The following is a 20,786-nucleotide window of genomic DNA, read 5'->3' as shown; positions in this document are numbered from 1 at the left end:
ATTCAACCGAAGGACATGATGTCAGTAGGTAATTAAACAAAAAAAGTAATATTGCATTTATCTAATGGAATAACCTATGAAATTACAACTAACTTTATTTTGAAGTATAAATGACATACAATGTCCTATTAATTTCAGGTGTACAGCATAGTAATTTGATATTTATACACATTATAAAATGGACCACCACAAGCGTAGTTACCACTTGTCACCATACCAAGTTATTACAATATTATCGACTATATTCCCTATGCTGTACATTACATCTCATTACTTATTATAACTGGAAATTTGTCCCCATTCACCTATTTCACCCACTCCAATCCCCCCCAGCTCCTCTGGTAACCACCAGTTTGTTTCCTATGAGTCTGTGTCTGTTTTGTTTTGGTGGTTCATTTGTTTTGCTTTTTAGTTTCCACAGACAGGTAAAATCATACACTATTTATCTTTCTCTGTCTGACTTATTTCACTTGCACAATACCCTCTAGGACCATCCATGTTGTCACAAATAGCAAGATTTCATTCTTTTTTATGGTTGAGTAATATTCCATTGTACATATACATTTTCTTTATCCATTCATCTATCAATGAACACTAAGGTTGCTTCCATATCTTGACTATTGTAAATAATGCAGCAATGAACAAAAAGGGGTGCATATATCTCTTCAAATTAGCGTTTTTATTTTCTTCAGATAAATACACAGAAGAAGAATTGCTGGATTGTATGGTAGTTCTACTTTTAATTTTTTGAGGAACCTCCATACTGTTTTCCATAGTGGCTGCACCAATTTATATTCCCACCAACAGTGTACAAGGGTTCCTTTTTCTCCACATCTTTGCCAATACTTATTTTTCATCTTTTTGATAATAGCCATTCTGACAGGTGTGAGGTGGTATCTCATTGTGGTTTTGATTTGTATTTCCCTGATGATTAGTGATGTTGAGCATCTTTTCATGTGTCTGTTGGCCAGCTGTACGTCTTCTTTGGGTTAGTAATGGATTTCCTTCTCATATAGTCTGGGTGCCCCTTAAACCACTGTTTTTCTGATGTGCTCCAGGGCAGGAAAGCCTGCACTCAGGCCCCTCGGTGATACTCCTCCCTGCTGCAGGTCCGTGTGGAGGGTGCAGTCTTCCTCTCTCCTACCCATCGCTCTCGTTTGCTGTGCAGAAGCTGTGCAATCAGTTCTTCTCAAGGAGGAACTGCTCCATATGCAGGTGTAGATTCAGCGTGTCCATTCGAGGAGGTAAGGTCAGGGTCTTCCTGTGCCCCTATCTTGGACCCCTCCATCATGTCTTCTTCACAACTAACTTTTTCATAAGCATATGGTATGCTTTACTTACAAGCAGTAAGATGAAATAATACTGAGACATTTATATTAGAAAGCCAACTTACCTATATAGAGAGAAGATTTGTGTGTGGGCACAGAATCATCAATAAAGGCTGTTCCCAGGGTATAGAGAGGAGTTCCTCCTGTTCCAAGCAATAGTTGTCCCAAGATGAAGACATACAAGTAGCTAGAAAGTGAAGAACTCGAAGAGGTACAACCGGTTCTATTCCTTGTTAAGCAAGTATCTTTAGGGGAAAAAAATAAAATTGTGAATTTATAGAAATGTAGCTAGTAATTTAAATATCTTACAAATTATACTTGCCTAACATAACCTTCCTTATTTCTTCCAATCGCTTTGATTATATTTAAACTATTTTAAAATACATATATTACTAAAGAAAATTTATGAAATATTATCATGTCAAAATTTAGAAAATATACAACAAAACTGAGAAATATTAAGAATCAAAATTAAAATATTTTCAGGTAAATTAATACAAACACAATTGAAGCAAGTGGTACCAGGGATACCAAGGATGGTACCAAGCAAGTGGTACCAGGATAGTTTTCAAACTAAGGGGAAAAAATTAGCCTTTATTTTTTTCCAAGTCATAAATACAATATAACCACCATACCAATCAACATCTTAAACACATTTTAAAAGTATACTTAGGTAATAGGGTATTTGGACCAAAAGAGTAATTCCCAATATTCACTACAGTATTCACTGCAGTAATATTTGGAAGTTATATTTAGTTCTTTTTTACAGCTCAAACTATTTTATTAAATTTACTTTTTAAAGTAATCTTTCAGTCTATAGGATAGTCTTTTGAATACCATCAAAGCAAAAATGATTATCTTTAAAATTTGATTAAAATCTCTTTTAAAATCACATTCAAAGGCTGGTTATTATGGTAAATCCATATTTTCTAAACTCAGTTGATAATATTAATGAACTAGGATGTTATGAAAAATATATTCCCAGCCCTTTCCCTTTGAATCTGGTGTAGTATTCAGGAATTTGCATTTTAACAATGGCCTCAGATAATTCTATTTTCATTTCCTTTATATCAGATCCAGATTTATTATTTCCTGATTGATGAAATAAGGCCCCCAAAGCACCAAACTTGAAGATTCTTTAACTGGTTCATGGTCATCAAATCTTCAGATGCAAGTTCTATGCATAAAATAGGGATTTTTTAAATTTCAAATTTACAATATACCCGATAATATTGTATATATTCATGTTGTAAGAGGATGATGAATATTTTGGCAGATAATTTGTATTTATAACTGAGTTGGGTTAGCATTATTTGTGTTACTTCCCTGGCCACGTCAGACACATGACTTCTAATTCCTGATTTAAATATTCATTTTCCTAGTAGTAGATTAGACGAACAAGTTCTTATTATTTGACATACTGCAAAATTAAACATATTTACATGCATTTCTTGGTTTACTATTTTTTTCTATTTCTTTTTTATAACAGGTAAATTGCCTTCTTTATAAGAGGAAAATATCTTTTTGCAGTAATCTGGTAGACATTTGGATTACATGGGTATTCTACCGGGTTTTGGTCTTTGTTTCCAGAGGAAGTAATCCATGGGATTTCAACATGTTTGTTTAAACAAATTTTAAATAGCACAGAAGAATATCAAGATAAAAACAAAACTCTGCCTTACTCCCACCTGCCTCTATTTTATGCTCTCCATGTGACTCAGATGGAGGTAATAACCCCTTCTATCAGATCCTTTTATCATTTTTCAGACATTTTCTCACATTCATATGTTTTATATTTATTTACATTTTTTACACATGTATGGTCATACTAAACATACTACCCTTATCTTCAACAACTTCCAGCTTTCACTCAGTATGTCCTGGACATCTTTGATGTTGGAACTTATGGTTGTACTTAAATATCTTTGTTGGCACTGTTATAATATTCCATCACATAAATGTCCTGTGATTTATTTACCTACTCCACAACATATTTAATAATTAATAATATAACATATTATTAACATTATTATAATAGACATATATTTAGGTCATTACAAAGAATGTGATGAAGATTTTTAAGTTTATCTAGGCATATCTGTGCAAGCCTAAGCAAAAAGTTGAACTGCTAAGTCAAAGTGCATAAATATTTGTATCTTGATATTGCCAATTGCCTTATCAAAGAGTTATACAAATATAAAATTCCACCAGCAATGAAGCAACACTTTACATAATAAAACTTAAATCATTATCAATCTCACTGGTTAAATATATACATATATATATACACACACACATACACACACAAACACAATTTTTTAATTTTATTTTTTAAAATCATCAATGAAATTAAGCATTTTTCCATATGTTTATTGGCTATTTGCATGTTTTTTTCTGTGAACTAACTTTTCAAATTTATGTCATAGTTTCTGAGTTTGAATCTGACTTATGAAAGTCTTCCCTTCTCCATGATTACGTATAAATTAACATGGGTTTTATGCTAGCACTTTTGTTACTTTATTTTTACTTCATATGTAATATATTTCAGTGAGAAAAGACAGGAATGCAGCACTCTGTTGGATTAACCAAAGAGCACAGATTTCATTAAATTTCCTATGTGTAGGTTTATTTCTGGATGCTTGTTTTGTGTCACTGATCTTTGCTGTCCCTCTCCAGCACAAATCTCCTGTAACTACTTCAACTGTCTAAGGTTTGAGGGTATCAATATCTCAGCCCACTGTAACACTTCTTACAGTACTGTGCATGAAAGGCTCTGTAACAGTTATCAGATTTTATTTTATCATTTCTCCCAAATAAACAAGGACTAAGATCTACTTATAAAAACTATTGTATCCAATACATTACTCTCTTTGTATTATTTCTGAATAATTTCCCCTTATTGCTTTTGTTAGAACTGATAAAAGAAATGACATTTCAAGCCACAGAAAGGCATAGATGAATCTTAAATGCACATTGCTAAGTAAAAGAATCCAGCCTGAAAAGGATACACACTTTATGATTTCAAGTATACACCAATCTGGAAAGGCAAAACCATAGCAATGTAAAACATGAGTGGTTGCCAAGGGTTCGGGCAGATGGCAAGAGTGTTAAATAGATGGAAGCATAGGGTATTTATTTTTAGGGTGGTGAAACCACTGTACATGACACTATGTATTTGTCAAAATCCATTGACCTTTACAGCACAAAGAGTGAATATTAACATATACAAATTTTTTTTAAAATCATTTAAGAGGTCAATAGGTTCCAGGATGAAATGTAGAATGTGATAAAAGGATCTGAGCATAATTAACACAAATGTATCAAACAACCTTACTAAAAAGTGTGGGGAAAGGGTGCTGACCTGAGTAACTCTGGAAAAGAGTGGAGTCTGCAACACTGAAGGCAAAAGGAACTGTCCATAATCACTGTATTCTAAATGATAAAGTTAGTTCCCATTGTCTAATTAAAGAAACCAGGGCCCCTTGGAGAAATGGCTGAATCTAGGACTGGGGCAGGAAATACACAGGACGAACCTGGAGTATCTCATAGTGCCAAAAAGTAAGGAAGCAAAAAAATCCACAATGATGGACGTGTGTCAAGGGACACAGGAACCAACTGAAAGAATTCCAGGTAGCCAAGGCTGGAATAATTTGAACAAGAAAATAAAGTAGCATTAGATTATAACCCAAAGTATAAAAGATATATCCATGCATCCACCCTGCAAAACAAATGATTGAATAAATAGATAAATATGGGAGAAGAGACAAATCTCTAGGGCAGAAGAATTCCAAGTAATTTATGTAGATACCCCACCCTCAAAGAGGTGGTGCATAACACCCCACTTCTGAAGTGTGGGGTGCACACAGTGACTTTCTTCCAAAGAGTATAGTATAGAAAGTGGGGGGAAGAAAGAGTGACTTCACAGTGGTTAACCTGACAAACACTACCTCAGCCAGGTGATCACCAAGAGTGATAAGTCATGTTGATTGCAAGTACCCTTGATATCATGTGATGAGAATGGCACTTTGCCTGTGTGATTCTCCCCCCAAAACCCATAACCCCAGTCTAACCATAGGAAAAACATCAAACAAATCCCAGTTGAAGGATCTTCTACAAAATATCTGACCAATACTCCTCAAAACAGCCAAGGTCATCAAAAAAAAAAGAAAAAGAAAAGTCTAAGAAATTGTCACAGCCAGGAGGAGCCAAGGGGGCACGACAACTAAATGTAATATGGTATCCTGGATCAGATCCTGGAACAGAAAAAGGACATTAGATAAAAATCGAGGAAATCTGAATAAAGTATGGGCTTCAGTTAATAAGTATAAACATTAATAGATGATGTATCAATATTAGTTCATTAATCATAAGAAATGTAGCATACAAAGCAAGATGTTAATAATAGGGGAAAGTAGTTGTGGTGTATATGGAAACTCTATACCATCTTCACAATTTTTCTGCAAATCTAAACTGTTCTAAAAATCAAGTTTATTAAAAAATTTTTAAAGTATAGAATAAAATGACCAATTACAAAAAGATTTAAATTTTCATATATATTAAGAATAAGTAAATAAAAATATATAGCACCAATTTTAATTAAGCAGATACTACTGGGGATGCAAGAATAGATAGAAAGAGGCAAAACAACAGACTTTAACTTTCGTGTTTCTCAGTCCAAGAAAGCAAATTGTTAAAAATAAGCAAGGATAGAGTAAACTTAAAAACAATGTAACTAGTAACACTGAATTGAGGAAAACATGCCAAACTCTGTTCTCTGATAAAACTGGCCTTCCATTTTTAGGTCCCATGGACAATTCCAAAAAAACTGACCAAATATTATGCTACAAAAATATCTATACACATTCCAAAGAGTAAATAACAAAATATTCTATGACCAAAATGAAATAAAACTAGAAATTTATAACAGAACAGAAAATGAAAAGCCCTTCTATCTGGAATTTTAAAAATTTAAAACTCTATTAGGGCTGGCCCAGTGGCATAGCAGTTAAGTGCACACGTTCCACTTCGGCGGCCCAGGGTTTGCTGGTTCGGATCCCAGGTATGGACACGGCACCACTTGGCATGCCATGCTGTGGTAGGCATCCCACATATAAAGCAGAGGAAGATGGGCATGGATGTTAGCTCAGGGACAGTCTTCCTCAGCAAAAAGAGGAGGATTGGCAGCAGATGTTAGCTCAAGGCTAATCTTCCTCAAAAAAAAAAAAAACCTCTATTAAATTATTCTCAGATCAGAGAAAATCAGAATTACAAAATATCTCAGAAATGATGAATACTAGAAACAATATACATCAAAATTTATATGCTATAACTAAAATAGCACTTATAGGAAAAGCACCTAATTCAAATATTAAAAACTGAAAGAAAAAAAGAAATCAAAATTAAAAATATATCTCACATTAATGAGTTACCCCCAACACTAACACACCAGAGCTAGATGAGCTCATCACAGAGTATCTACGCAGGAAATAACATGCAAAGGGACACCTACAAAAAAATACTGAAAAGGGCAAACAATTAAGAGGCCTCTCTAATTAAAATGATAGAGATTTTAGCAAATGAATAGAAATCTGATTAATAGAACGAAAAGTAATAAAATTAGTCAAAAGTAAATCCTTTGAAATAATCATTAAGTAAACCAGTGCTAACATAACATAAAAAGAGAAATTATATATATATATATATAGAAAAAATACATGAAAAAAGAAATGAATTATAAAGAGAGGACACTTTTAAAAAATCACCAGGGGCTGGCCCCATGGGCGAGTGGTTAAGTTCGCGCGCTCCGCCGCAGGCGGCCCAGTGTTTTGTTGGTTCGAATCCTGGGCGCCGACATGGCACTGCTCATCAAACCATGCTGAGGCAGCGTCCCACATGCCACAACTAGAAGGACCCACAATGAAGAATATACAACTATGTACCGGGGGGCTTTGGGGAGAAAAAGGAAAAAAAATAAAATCTTTAAAAAAGAAAAAAATCACCAGTCTACTTAGAGCAGATTTCTAGCAAATAAATATGAAAATCTAAAATGGTTAATTCCCAAGCCCAGATAGTTTCAGAGATGAATTTTACCAAACCTTTAAATATTAAATAATAATAATGACAATAATCATAATAATAATATGCCTAATGCTACTCAAACTATTCCAGAACACAGAAGAAGGATTAAGAATTACCAATATATTTTTATGAATTGAATACAAATTGATAACATGTGAAAAAGATTAACAACAAAAGAAACCCACAGACCAATCTCATATGTGAATATCAATGCAAAAAAAAATCATAAATTAAATATTAGCAACAAAACCCAACAACATTAAAAAATACAGCATGACTTTTTAAAGAAGCACACTAGCAAATCTATTAAGAAAATTTAATATATTAGATCTAATTAGAAAAATCACACAATCACTTTCATAGATTTTAAGTAGACATTTGACAAATGTCAACACCAAATCATATTATCAAAGTAAAATAGGAATAGATATTTAATTAATGTGATCAAATATATGGGTACATAAGTGAGTATACATACACATGTATGCATACGAATTCATACATACGCATATACACATACATACCACCAAAATCGTAAGTAGGACAAGGATGCACACTATCTCTGCAACTTTTCAATACTGTATTAGAGGTAAAGAGAAAGGAACTCTCGAGGCCTATGAAATGGAAATCAAGACGTAAAACTCTCTCTGTTTGCAGCAATTATAATTGTCTTTCTGGAACACTGAAAATAATCAATGGAAAAACTACTTAAAAACAATAGAATTTACTAAAGTAGAAAAATATAAAATTAATATACAAAAAAAATCAGTGGGCTCCACATGCCAAGTTTGATGATGTGATGGAAGAAAAACCAATTTATGATAGAAAAAACAAACTAAATACACTTAGAAACAAATTGGAACATCCTACATGAAGATTACTGTCTACCCAGCATCACAGAAAAGCAAGTAAGGTGGGGGCAGATGGGGGAACAGAGTTTATCAGAGAGGCAAGGCGCCAGAGAAAGATTCTAAATTTGAACAGCAATCTTTGGATGTGAGAAAAAGTAAAAGTTAAATAGCTTACTTATGAGGAACATCTGTCTCAACCAGAGAGAATCCACACTGTCCAGAACAGGGTTTCAGTCCCTCTCCTGCATGAATATCAGGTTACGCAGAACTCCAAGATGGTCCCCCAAGAATCCCCATCATAATTCCTGGGACTGTGAATACGACAATATCGAAACTTGACCATGTTACAGGGGCAAAAGGGATTCCGCAGAGCAATTTAAGGTTATTAAATCAGTTGACTGAATTTGTCAGAAAGGAGATTATACGGCTGTGCTCAATCTAATCACATGAGCCCTTTGAAAGCAGAGGGTTTTTTCTGGCTGGCAGGAGCAGCAGAAGTCACAGAAGTTTGAAGCAAAAGGATTCTATGAGCCGTCGCTGACTTTGAAAAAGGAGATGACCATGTGCCAAGGAATGTGGGGAGTTTCTACAAGCTGAGAACAACCCCTGTGACAATCGTCAAGGAAATGGGGATCTCAGTTCAACAATTCCAAGAAACTGAAACTTCCAACCATTTAATGAGCTTGGAAAAGAATTGTTCTCTAGAGCCTCAAATGAGAATGCAGCCAGCTGACACCTTGAGTTTGAGACTCTGAGCCGAGAACCCAGCTGAGCTGTGTCAGACTCTTCACCCATGGAGACGGTAAGATAATATATTTGTGCTGTTTCAAGTTGTTAAGTTTGCATAATAAGTTACACAACAATAGAAAAGTAATACAGACATCTTACAAAAAGCTGGCCAACGAATAATTGGCCTCATTCAAAGGTGAATAATAACCACAAAGGAAAAGCAAATGACAGGGCGGAATTGTCAACAGAAAAATGTCACCACGATTCACTGAAAAATGACCATATTGCCATACTTGAAAAGAACGTGTTGAAAACAATTCCCTCTTAAAATCAAAAGCTGAAAACAGGGATTTAATAGGTTCATAAGCATGGCGAGATACGGGAAGAAAAAGATGGGCTCAAAGAATTCAGGAAAGACATGAAAACTACCACGGAAATAAACGTCAAACCAGAAGGGACAAAAGAGAGAATAGAGACTGTGAGAATTACAAGGACAGACAAAATAGGCTTGAGAAATACAAACAAAGTTAAATGAACAAAAACAAAGGCTTAAAAGATTAGAGAGAAAACTATAGAACTGAGAGCCAGACAAAGGAAACCAAACCTATGCATAATCAATCACAACAGAAAAATTATATACTCAAAGATAAAACTCAGGAAACTTTCCCAAAATAAATGAAGATTGATTTATAAGGGGATAAAGCATCCCAGGGAAATCTGATGCAGGACTTTCAACAAGAAGACAGTGCTTTGTAAAGTTACTGGACTTTACAGACGAAGAAAGACTTCGTTGAACATTCAGGAAAAAAGACAGTCACTTATGCACAGGAAAATAAAAAACCCTTTGCTGGCATCGGAATTCTCTAAAGCAATATTAATCACATAAAGATAGTAAAGGAATGACAAAAAAGTACTCCATGAAAAATAATGTGACTCACAAATTTTATGCTCAGCCAAATTGTCATTCAAATATAAAGGCAAAAGACAATTATTTAAACACATTTAAAAGCTTATGGATTTAGCCTTTCCTGAAAGAAGAAAAAAAAAAAAAAAACTAGAGAGTACATTTCAGCCCACCAAGAAATGCTTCATTCAGAGAGGGCATGGAGACCTGAAGAAGACCATTCATCAAAGTAACAGTAGATAATTTATTAAAATGCCTCTGTTATAACACAGCTTTATAAAATAGCTAGATTTACCTATTATGTGAACTCTGCAGTATTATTAGTTGAAGAAACTATTTGAACTAGAATTTCAATTTCTAATGGGAAATCAAAAAATATCTGACAAAATACTTTCACCACTAATTTAAAAGCATGTGATTTGACAATACACCACAAGAGGGAGCTCTTACGTTGTTTATGAACAAAGGAGCGTTGCCAATAAAATTAAGACTCAGAACTTCACTTAAGGGGCAAACCAGCGTCCAGTCCTGTCCACAAACATTTGCAGGAACCAAAGGCAAAAGGGCAAAAGAAAATCTACATACCACACATGAAAAGATGTTCAACATCACTAACTATCAAGGAAATGCAAATCAAAACTACAATGAGATACCACCTCGCTCCCATCAGAACGGCTATAACAAACAAGACAGGAAACAAGTTTTGGAGAGAAGGGAACCCTTGTCCACTGCTAGTGGGAGTGCAAACTGGTCCAGCCACTACGGAAAACAGTATGGAGATTCCTCAAAAAATTAAGAATAAAACTACCAAACAATCCAGCTATTCCATTGCTGGGTATTTATGCAAAGAATATGAAACACAAATGCATAAAGATACATGCACCCCTGTTCACTGCAGCATTATTCACAATAGCCAAGAATTGGAAGCAACCTAGGTGCCCACTAAAAGATGAATGGATAAAAAGATGTGGTATATATATATATACAATGGAATACTACTCAGCCATAAGAAATGATGATATCTGGCCATTTGTGACAACATAGATGGACTGTGAGGGTATTATGCTAAGTGAAATAAGTCAGAGGAAGAAAGTCACATACCATATGACCTCACTCATAAATAGAAGATAATAACAACGACAAATAATCACATAGATTGGTGGTTACCAAAGGGGAAGGGGGAAGGGAGGAAAGCGAAAGGGGTGATTTAGACACGTGTATGGGGATGGATGGTAATTAGTCTTTGGGTGGTGAACATGATGTAATCTACACAAAAATCAAAATATACATCTGAAATTTATATAATTTTATAAACCAATTTTATCACAATAAAAATAAATAGAAAAAAAAAAAAGAAAATCTACATACCAGAACATTTAGACTTTAAATATTAAGCTCAGCCCAACCTTCAACCCCGCTCAGAGGCCCAGAGCCTGCTCCTCCCCAGGCATTTACCTTCAAAACCTGGGAGTTAAAAGGGACCACGTTTTCCTTTGGGCCCATCCTGCACTACCCCTGGCAGGGGTCTGAGATGGGCTTCCACTCCCCCAGCCACACTTCTGACAGTACGTCCAGGAGGTGCCCAGCCCTCCTGAGAAGAAGCATGGTTTTCTGGGGAACTCTGTTTGCCTAATTACCTGCATCAGGTACTTTGAGGTGGCTAACTGCAATCGAAAACAGCCTCTCTTTCTCCCTTCCCAGGGAGTGACGGTAATTTTCTCCCCCTGACTCCACTTCCCATCTCCTATCCACTGCCCTGAAGAAGGAGAAAAAGCTGTTGATTTTGTTTAAACTTGACCATTCCCAAGACTAAACAGCATCTTCTGGCCTGGAGACTGCATCTCAATTCCTACGTCTCTCTCCTACAACCTCTGCTCACTTATCCTGTCACCAGTCTTTCAAAAACCTTTCTCACCAAACATTAAAGAGAAAAACAAATTATCTTTGAGTTTCAGTGTCTGTGATACAGGTCCCCCTAAGCACAGGGCTCAGGGCGCTTCTTGCCCAGGCCTAAGGGCAGTTAGTGGTAGAAGATTTGAGAAAGCTGCAAGAAAAATACTCTTCTTGGAGGTGAAGAGCAACCCTCCAAAGTCCAGATTTCCCTCGCCTGCAATAATTGACGTAGGAATGGGAGACGAGCCAGGTGGCAGCGGGGCCTTCTTGGGCTGCTTTGGTTCATAAAAAGAGAGAGGGTGGGATGGGAAGAGCCTGCACAAGGAATCTCACAGACAATTCAGGACTCTATCTTTGTGGGAACTGAAAAGGTGAGAGAACCACTGCCTGTGCAACCAGCCTGCCTGGGATGCTAGGGACCACTCACCTCCTATGGGAACCTAACTGAGTCAATAAAGTGATCTTCACAGGAGCTATCACAGCATCCATACAAAGATGTTATGAGAAAAAAGAGGAACATACTTTTATTAAAATTAAGATAGGACACTGACCACAAAAATATTTTCATGGAACAGATGAAATATGTGAATACACACTGCATCAAGAAATGAAGCAATTATTTATATGAAGTAAAATGGCAAAGCAGAAATGAAATAACTTAGAAAAGAAGTGGTGAGAGAAAGAAAGAGGAGATGAAACAAGCACTGGCAGAACTCAGGAAAGAAGTAAAAGGGAAAAATTTAAACCCCATAGAAAGGAAGATAAAATTGAAAGGGGCACAAGAGTGAACAGATTGAGAAAACACAGGCATATAGTACCAAAATGAGAAAAGTGAGTAAAATGAATGATAAAGAAAAAAGTAGAGGAAACGTTAAGTACATAAGGTGACCAAAAGAGATCATATATACAAATAATTGAAGTACCTAAGAAAAAAAACTAAACTCGTGGAACAAAATACTCAAAGATATAATTTAAGAAAATAACCCTACAATTTCAAAATATGCATGTAAATCTACATATTTCAATCTGTGTAACTGGGTGTCAGGAAACATGACGTGATCAGTCATTACCAAGACATAGCATGGACTGGACTTTGAAGAGACACTCCAAATTGCATAGGCACATGGACTTTGTAGAGAATCCAGCAGTATACTGTATATGAAGTGTCACAAGCACTTTCAAATGATTTCAGAGTACACAGGTGGGCAGAGGCTACTGAGTACAAGTTATGTGTCACTTAACAACAGGGATTTCATCATTATACGAACATCATAGAGTGCACTTACACAAACCTAGATGGTACAGTCTACTACACACCTAAGCTATATGGTACTAATCTTATGGGACCACCATCATACATGCAGTCCATCGTTGACTGAAAAGATGTTGCTGTGCAACACATGACTATACTTTAAACAATACAAGGATGGATAAGAAATTACAAAAAAGGCAATGATCAAATTATGAATGTACAAAAGAGAAACACTGAAGTTACAAATATGAATAACATCTTGTGACAAACAACACACTAACTTTTAACTACAATGAAATATATCCTATTTTACCCACGTTGTATTTTCAGGAGGAAAGAAAACTATATAAATAAATATGATTAGATTTTATGGCATTTCTCAATACTCAAATCTTTCATGTACATTTCCTAGCCTAATCTTTACAACAACTTTCTGCAACCATTTTATAAGTGAAGAAATTGAAGCTCAAAGTTAATGCTATTCATAGTCGCATTTTGCACCTTCACCCAATAATCTGATTCCTATTCTTCTGATCCTCCAATGTAGTCTCCATGATCTTTGAGCTACAACTTAATGAGCTGAGCAATCATCTAAAGAGGCATAAAGCAAGATTTCCCCAAGTATACTTTATGGAACCCTAAGCTTCTAAGAATTTCCACGAACAAAAGGGTTCCATGGTCAAGTAGTTGGGGAAACACTGTACTCTATTATTGCACCTCTCCTCTTAGAGAGTAATAAGCAAGCATTTATAAGTAATATGATAAAGTTTTATACATTATCTATCATATATTCAAGTTACTTTTTTTTCTCCATTCATGTCTAATATCTCACACAACTAGTACTCTATAAAACACACTTTTGAAAAATACTGGTTTCAAGTATGATAAAGATGTCAAGTAAAACAAAACAACCGTAGGTAATTAAAAAGTTTAAATTTAACCCTTGTAAAGACAGACAAATCTTAGAGGGTTAGGGTTATCAACGATTACTTAATGATTCCCATTGCCAAAATTTAGGATTTTGCCTTTCACCTTCTCTCTTACTACCTCCCTCCTTTGGACATCCACTGTCGCAGATGTAGAAACTGTGAAGATGTCTGCATATCTCAATTTTGCACTTCCATTATCTCTTACGCTCTAGAGCTATAGTTCTAATGCCAAATTTCTACCTCAAATCTCTAAAACAAAACTCACCATCTTTCTCATGAAACTAACTTCTCTACCTGATTTTCCAATATCTGTGCATAATATCCATTTTCTAGTCATCAAGTTTAAAACATCAAAATCATTCAATATATTCCTTGCCTATATAAGGAATTCAATATATTCCTTGCCACACTATAAGCTTCTCCTACTGAAATCATACCCATTGTTCAAGCTCAGTTCAAATTCCACTTGCTAATAAAAGTTCTCCCAGTTGCCCAGAGGAAACTCTTTCTTCATTTACTAATGCAGCAGTCTCCCCTTATCCACTGGGAATACGTCCCAAGACCCCCAGTGGATGCCTGAAACCTTGGATAGTGCTAAACCCTCTCTATATATTTTTTCCAATGCATACATACCTATGATAAAGTTTACTTACAAATTAGGCACAGTAAGAGATTAACAACAATAAATAATAATAGAACAATTATAACAATATACTGTAATAAAAGTTATGTGAATGTGGTCTCTCCCTCTCTCAAAATATCTTCTTGTACTTCCTGTGGTTGACACTGCCGGTAACTGAAACCTCAGATAAGGAGGGACCATCACTGGCCCTCTTCTTTCTTCATCAGTGGTTATAAACCCTGAAGTTTTAAGTGCTTGTATGACTCATTGGCTTCTCATTTATCAAGCCTTATTTATGTCTTAAACTCATTCATGCTAATAGCAATTATAATAGTAATATTTACTGAGTGCTTATCTTACACAAGATTCTTCACTGGCATGTATTATTTTATCTAATCTCCAGAAAAATCCTATAAAAGAGGTACTAGTATTACTTTCCTCACTTTACAGATGAGTAAAGTCAGGATTAGATTAACTTCTCCAAAATCTCTAAGACTTAAGAATCTAAGCTTTTAACAGATTCATCTCATGCTTAATGGGGACATAAAGTAAAATTCATCAATTACTTAAATAATTTGGCATGTGAATTCAAAATCTTTCTATAAGGGTTTCTGACTATCAAGATAAAATAAAGAGACAAAAATTTTTGATATAAGATCTAACAATCAATCTCCCTATCTTCTCTAAATTACAAACCCATGACCTGAATGGCCATAAACCCATTAACCCAAAAACAGAATCCAACACCATGAATATAATAGAAATGATCATAAAGGCTTAAAAATCTTTTTAAACAGTAGAAAATTCTATATATAATCTTATACCAAGAAATTTGAAAATCTCTTAAAATAAAAATATTGACTATAAATGATATAAAATTTGAATGAAGCTATGATTCTGGAATAAATTGAAATGGGAACCAAAATCTACCTCTAAAATTAATCTATCTGAAATGGTTTTCCTGGAGAATTTCTGTGAAAGCTCAATCAAAAACAATCCTTCCCAATGATTGCCAAGAGGCACCAATCCATTGCCACTCCCTAGTTCCCTACCCTGTGCATTCTGGCTACAGAGGATCCAGCAACACAGAGTGGGTTCTGCGTTATTTAATGCATATACCATGTTCTGTAGGGAAGGAAATCTCATTCCGCAAGTTATAACACAACAGACACAATTCTGGATGTTGGGGTACATAGTAAGACACACAAGTGAATTTCATGGGCAGGACTTTGTTACCATACTTATTCTGCTGCAAATGAGTTTCTTGGTCAGAAACAATGTTGTATAGGACATAATAGTGAACAAAGCATTTTGTAAGTCAAATAACGTTGAGTGTTCATAAAAGCCTTGCAGGCAGTGAAAACAAATTAATACCTAGAACACAGTCATGTGTTGCTTAACAAGGGCATATGTTCTGAGAAGTGCGTCATTAGGAAATTTTGTCATTGTGCAAACATCATAGAGTGTAGTTACACAAACCTAGATGGTATAGCCTACTACACACCTAGGCTATATGGTACTAATCTTATGGGACCACTGTCATATATCATATATGCAGTCCATCATGGACCAAAACATCATTATGTGGTGCATGACTATATATATTTATCCTAGAGGGCAAACTGCAACCAGGATAGACATATTTTGGTTGCCCTGAGGTATATTATTGGTTGCCCTGGGGAACGTTGCCATATCAGGAGCTCTGAGGACTGGCTCTTGCAGTTGGCAAATTGGGCAATCAATCTGCAGTACAGGTAGTTAGATCAGCCTTGATGAGGGAAAGGCATGTTTCTGAACCCATGCTTAGCTTCCTTTTATGCTATCTGGCCACTTTTTACATGGCACAATTCCACAAGCACCACAGCTGGTGGGGAAAAACACTGATTGACATTCGCTGGACAGACCGTCTTTTCCTCCTGATTGAGAGCCTCTTCCACAAAGGATGCCCTCAAGTGAGCATTAACACGTGGTAAAAATATCTTTATACTCTGCTTCTATGCCAAGAGGCATACTATATATCTCTCAGCTGGAATTCCTTGTGCCTTGTAAACAACTTTCATTTTTGTTTTTACCAAGCGTCTGACTGGTCAGCTTATCTATTAGCATTGTCCATGAATCAATTTAAATCTCAGGCCTTCTTCTATCAAAAGTGAATTTCCATTTACCATTGCCTTTAGGGACATGCCTGATTGGGGCTGTTCTTCAAGAGCTGTCCACTTTTGATGGGTGGCAGCATACCTTGCAAACCCTCAGTAAATCAGGCTACACTTATTCCTCCTTTGTTAGCTAGCACAGGGAACTCTGTGAGGTCCTTAGAATGAGGACCCCTAGGTTTTTGTAGTAAGGCCATGCTAACTTCTGCCTATAATGATAATCTTTCTCCACTCAAAACGAGGGAAGTGCAAAGCAACAAAAACCAGTAGCATAGTAGTCCGACATGCCTGCCTATATAGTTACCTGTGTCTTCCAAACCTACTTGTATCTACCATTTAACAATGAATGCTACTTCACATGTCTAATTTTATGATTTGTTACAGGAGGTACCACATTGTTCATGATGGCGAGTTCAGGTCACATGGCACTCATCATCATGTTTATGTCTAACATGCCAGCATCTAGGAGCAAACTAAGAGTTGCTTTTCAAATGGAGAATACTGTAAGCAAAAGAAAGCACGTTCTTACTACAAAAACCTAGAGGTCCTCACTGTGATTTCCCTATGGAGACTTGCCAGAGGCTTCCTACATCATTCCTGTCTGCCATAAACACAGCCCATATCTACTGCAAGAACTTTATCTTGTGCTAGTTTCCACTCAAATCTAGCAGCCTTATGTATTACCTAGTAAATGGATTGGAGTAATGTACACAAATGAGGTAGATGATGCCTCCCAAAGCCCAAAAGGTATACCAGGCACTGCACAGGTGCAGAATGTACAAGGTGCAGATATTGTGACATGCCCCAGGCCACTGGACCCCTAGAAATTTAACTGCTATGATAGGCCCCTTAATGTTTTTGTGGCTTGTCTCCTATTCTCTAACATGCATATGCTTTACTAAGGCATTTAAAATACTTCAACTCACCAAGTCCAGTTAGCTTAATACCATCAATATAAAGTCTAGCATGATGTTCTGTGAATAGTAAGATGATCATGCTATCTCCAGCCCACAGTTTCACAATCTGGGCACTACTGACATTCGGCATTTGGGGCCAGATAATTCTTTGTTGTGGGGGGCCCTCCCATGCCTTGTAGGATGTTTACCAGTGTCCCCGGCCTTTACCCACTAGATGCCAATAGTACTCTCCACCCCAGTCATAACAATCAAAAATGTCTCCAGAAATGGAAAATTGGCCCCAGTTAAGAACCACTGCTCCAGAACATACTATAAAAAAGAGTAAGAGGATATATGCAGTACTGAGATAAGACAATGATGGTGTACTCTTCTTCCTCCACAGAAAAGCAAATAATCTTGATTGTCTTTGCAGTTGAGAAGTGAAAGAAAACCTTTGCTAGCTCAACAGATGCCTACTAGTTGTTGGGCTCTGGGCTGATTTGCTCCAGAACAGACACCAAATCTGGAACCATGGCTATAATTAGTACCACCACTTAATTATGTTTACAATGTCATTTTCCATGACTTTCTTCTGCATTTGCTCTAAATATACGGGGAAAAAAGTGAAAATGCAGTAGGAATCACCACCCCTAGCTTTCAAATCTTTGATGGCATCACTAGGCTCCATAGTTCCCTTAAGGACACAGTATTTTATTTCTGGTTTGCTGTCTCATTCAGGGGCTTCTACTTAGCTCTTCCTACAATTATCTCTCTCAATCCGCAAGTCAGGCAATCAGTGTGGGAATTCTCCCAACTAGTATATCTGCAGCCATTCTACATCCTAAGCCTAGGGAAATAACTACATGATGGGCATCTCTGGACCCACTGTGCGGTAGAGCAGTCTTGAACCACCTCTATCGCTGGAACTCCGGAAGTCCCTCTCTCACCGGCAGACCATGGCAGTATTCTAGAACTCCAGAGATCAGATCAGTTCAGAGCCACTATCTAATCACCTCCAGTGAGTCTGAATACTACCCTTTCCCCTCAGCACTGGGATAAAAGGCTTCAGGCTGGGTTTAGGGGAACAGAAACATTATACACTCCCAGCTATGTTGTAAAGTTCTTCAAAGAGATCTAGCCTTGTATCAGTAATGAGCCCTGGATCTGTGAACCTGCTCAGGCCTGGAAATTGGTTAAAGGGTTGTGAAACTGCACCATATTGATTCAGATAGGACTTCTGACCATGAGACTTAGAACTTTTCCACTTATATATGTCAACTCAGTCTCTGTAACTTGTTTGGGTAATTAAGCCACTCTTGCCTCTGAAGGTTAGCATAGCCACTTAGTTTCTATTTCCCCAGGATCTAGATGGGCAAATGAAGAATATCCAGTACAATGTATATCCTATAGGTCTTTCTGAATTTGTGAAAAGCAAGGGTTACTATAAGAACATAAGATTAAATTAGATTTCATAGCAAAAAGCATTTACAGAATAGCCAATATAAACCAGGCATATTTTAGCTATTGAAAAAGATGAACAAATTATGACTCCAGCACTTCCCAAAAATTTCAGTCTGAGGTAGTAACAATGGTAATTGATTTTACAAAAATTAAAACCTGATACCAAATTTACATGCTGTAAATATTATAGTAATGAAAACAAGCAAAAGGAAATCAGAACGCAATGCAAAAACAATGAATTGAAAACATCAGAATATAACATTCATATAAAAAAGAATGGATAAAAATCATAGACCAAGCAATACAGTAAGTGGAATTTTAATGCTACATTAGGACTTGAGAATATACTTCAGTTTGAAGTAACCAGAATTCTGTCACAAAAATTGTATGCCGGAAAATGGCATATTTAGCAAAAACAAAAGGACCAATATTTTACACTATTAATTATTATGTTCTCTTCTTAAAACCATAGAGTCTTTTTAAAAAAAAATCCTGAAAAAAGGTAAAATACTTTTTATTATAGAGTTATGAAATGATTTTATAAAACTGAAATTGGAGGGCCGGCCCAGAGGCATAGTGGTTAAGTTCGCACACTCCACTTCAGCAGCCCAGGGTTCACAGGTTCAGATCACAGGCATGGATCTACACCTTGCTCATCAAGCCATGCTGTGATGGCAACCCATATCCAAAACAAAGGAAGAGATGTTAGCTCAGGGGCAATCTTCCTCAAGCAAAAAGAGGACGATTGGTAAGAGATGTTAGGTTAGCTCAGGGCCAACCTTCCTCATCAAAAAAAAAAAAAACTGAAATTGAAAAAATGACTAGATTGATAATAATATTGTGAAAATAGGAAATAGAATTTACAAAAAGAGAGTGGCATACCTATAGTTTTTCAAGAAAGAAATATTTTCCACACATTATTCCTAGGGACCCTATGAATAATTCAGTAATATTAAACATCCTTAGAATTATTTTGATAAAGAAATTCTTTAACTTTGTGTATTCCTTAACTTTCTGAAATAGTTCCTTCCTCTCCTCCTCCTTCTTCATTGTGGGGGGCTCTCCTGTGTATTGTAGGACAGCCTTCCTCTTATTCAACAAATTTCTACTGTCTACTGTCTGCCAGGTAACGTGCTGAACAACAGTGCAAGCTCGTGTGCTAAAACTCTTTCTTTTTTTTTTTTATTTTTTCCTTTTTCTCCCCAAAGCCCCCCAGTACATAGTTGTGTATTCTTCGTTGTGGGTTCTTCTAGTTGTGGTATGTGGGACGCTGCCTCAGCGTGGTCTGATGAGCAGTGCCATGTCCGCGCCCAGGATTCGAACTAACGAAACACTGGGCCGCCTGCAGCGGAGCGCACGAACTTAACCACTCGGCCACGGGGCCAGCCCCCTAAAACTCTTTTTTAAGCAACGTATTTTAACGTCCTACAGAACTTTATGGAACAATGACTTTCTGACCCCTACCAATAACCAAAAAAACTGACAGTAATGACATTTTTGGTGGTCAGTGGATCTTTGCCAAATATTCTGGATGGAATAAAAGGGAACAGAAAGACCAGGACTTTAGAGACGGAAGAGGCAACTGCTTCTTTTTTTTTTTTTTTCCTGCTTTATCTCCCCAAACCCGCCCTGTACCCTGTACACAATTGTATATCTTAGTTGCAGGTCCTTCTAGTTGTGGGATGTGGGA

The 20,786-nt window shown here is 36.4% G+C and overlaps 1 protein-coding gene across 2 annotated transcripts in view; it reads right to left on the bottom strand.

Annotated features, from left to right (window-relative positions):
* The window catches only part of SLCO4C1 (solute carrier organic anion transporter family member 4C1), a 61,786-nt gene that overhangs the window by 26,637 nt on the left and 14,363 nt on the right, over nt 1–20,786 (bottom strand). For both annotated transcript variants that reach the window (XR_011425664.1, XM_023617924.2), the window contains exon 3: nt 1,394–1,573. Coding sequence is in view for 1 of the 2 variants with exons in the window: in XM_023617924.2 (XP_023473692.2) it covers nt 1,394–1,573 (180 nt within the window). In the remaining variant the exon portion in view is untranslated. The remainder of the gene's footprint in view (nt 1–1,393; nt 1,574–20,786) is intronic.

The sequence above is a fragment of the Equus caballus genome, chromosome 14 (genome assembly GCF_041296265.1).
Source record: "Equus caballus isolate H_3958 breed thoroughbred chromosome 14, TB-T2T, whole genome shotgun sequence".
Lineage (NCBI taxonomy): Eukaryota > Metazoa > Chordata > Mammalia > Perissodactyla > Equidae > Equus > Equus caballus.
Note: the sequence above shows the minus strand (reverse complement) of the source record. Positions and strands in the feature narration are given on the sequence as shown.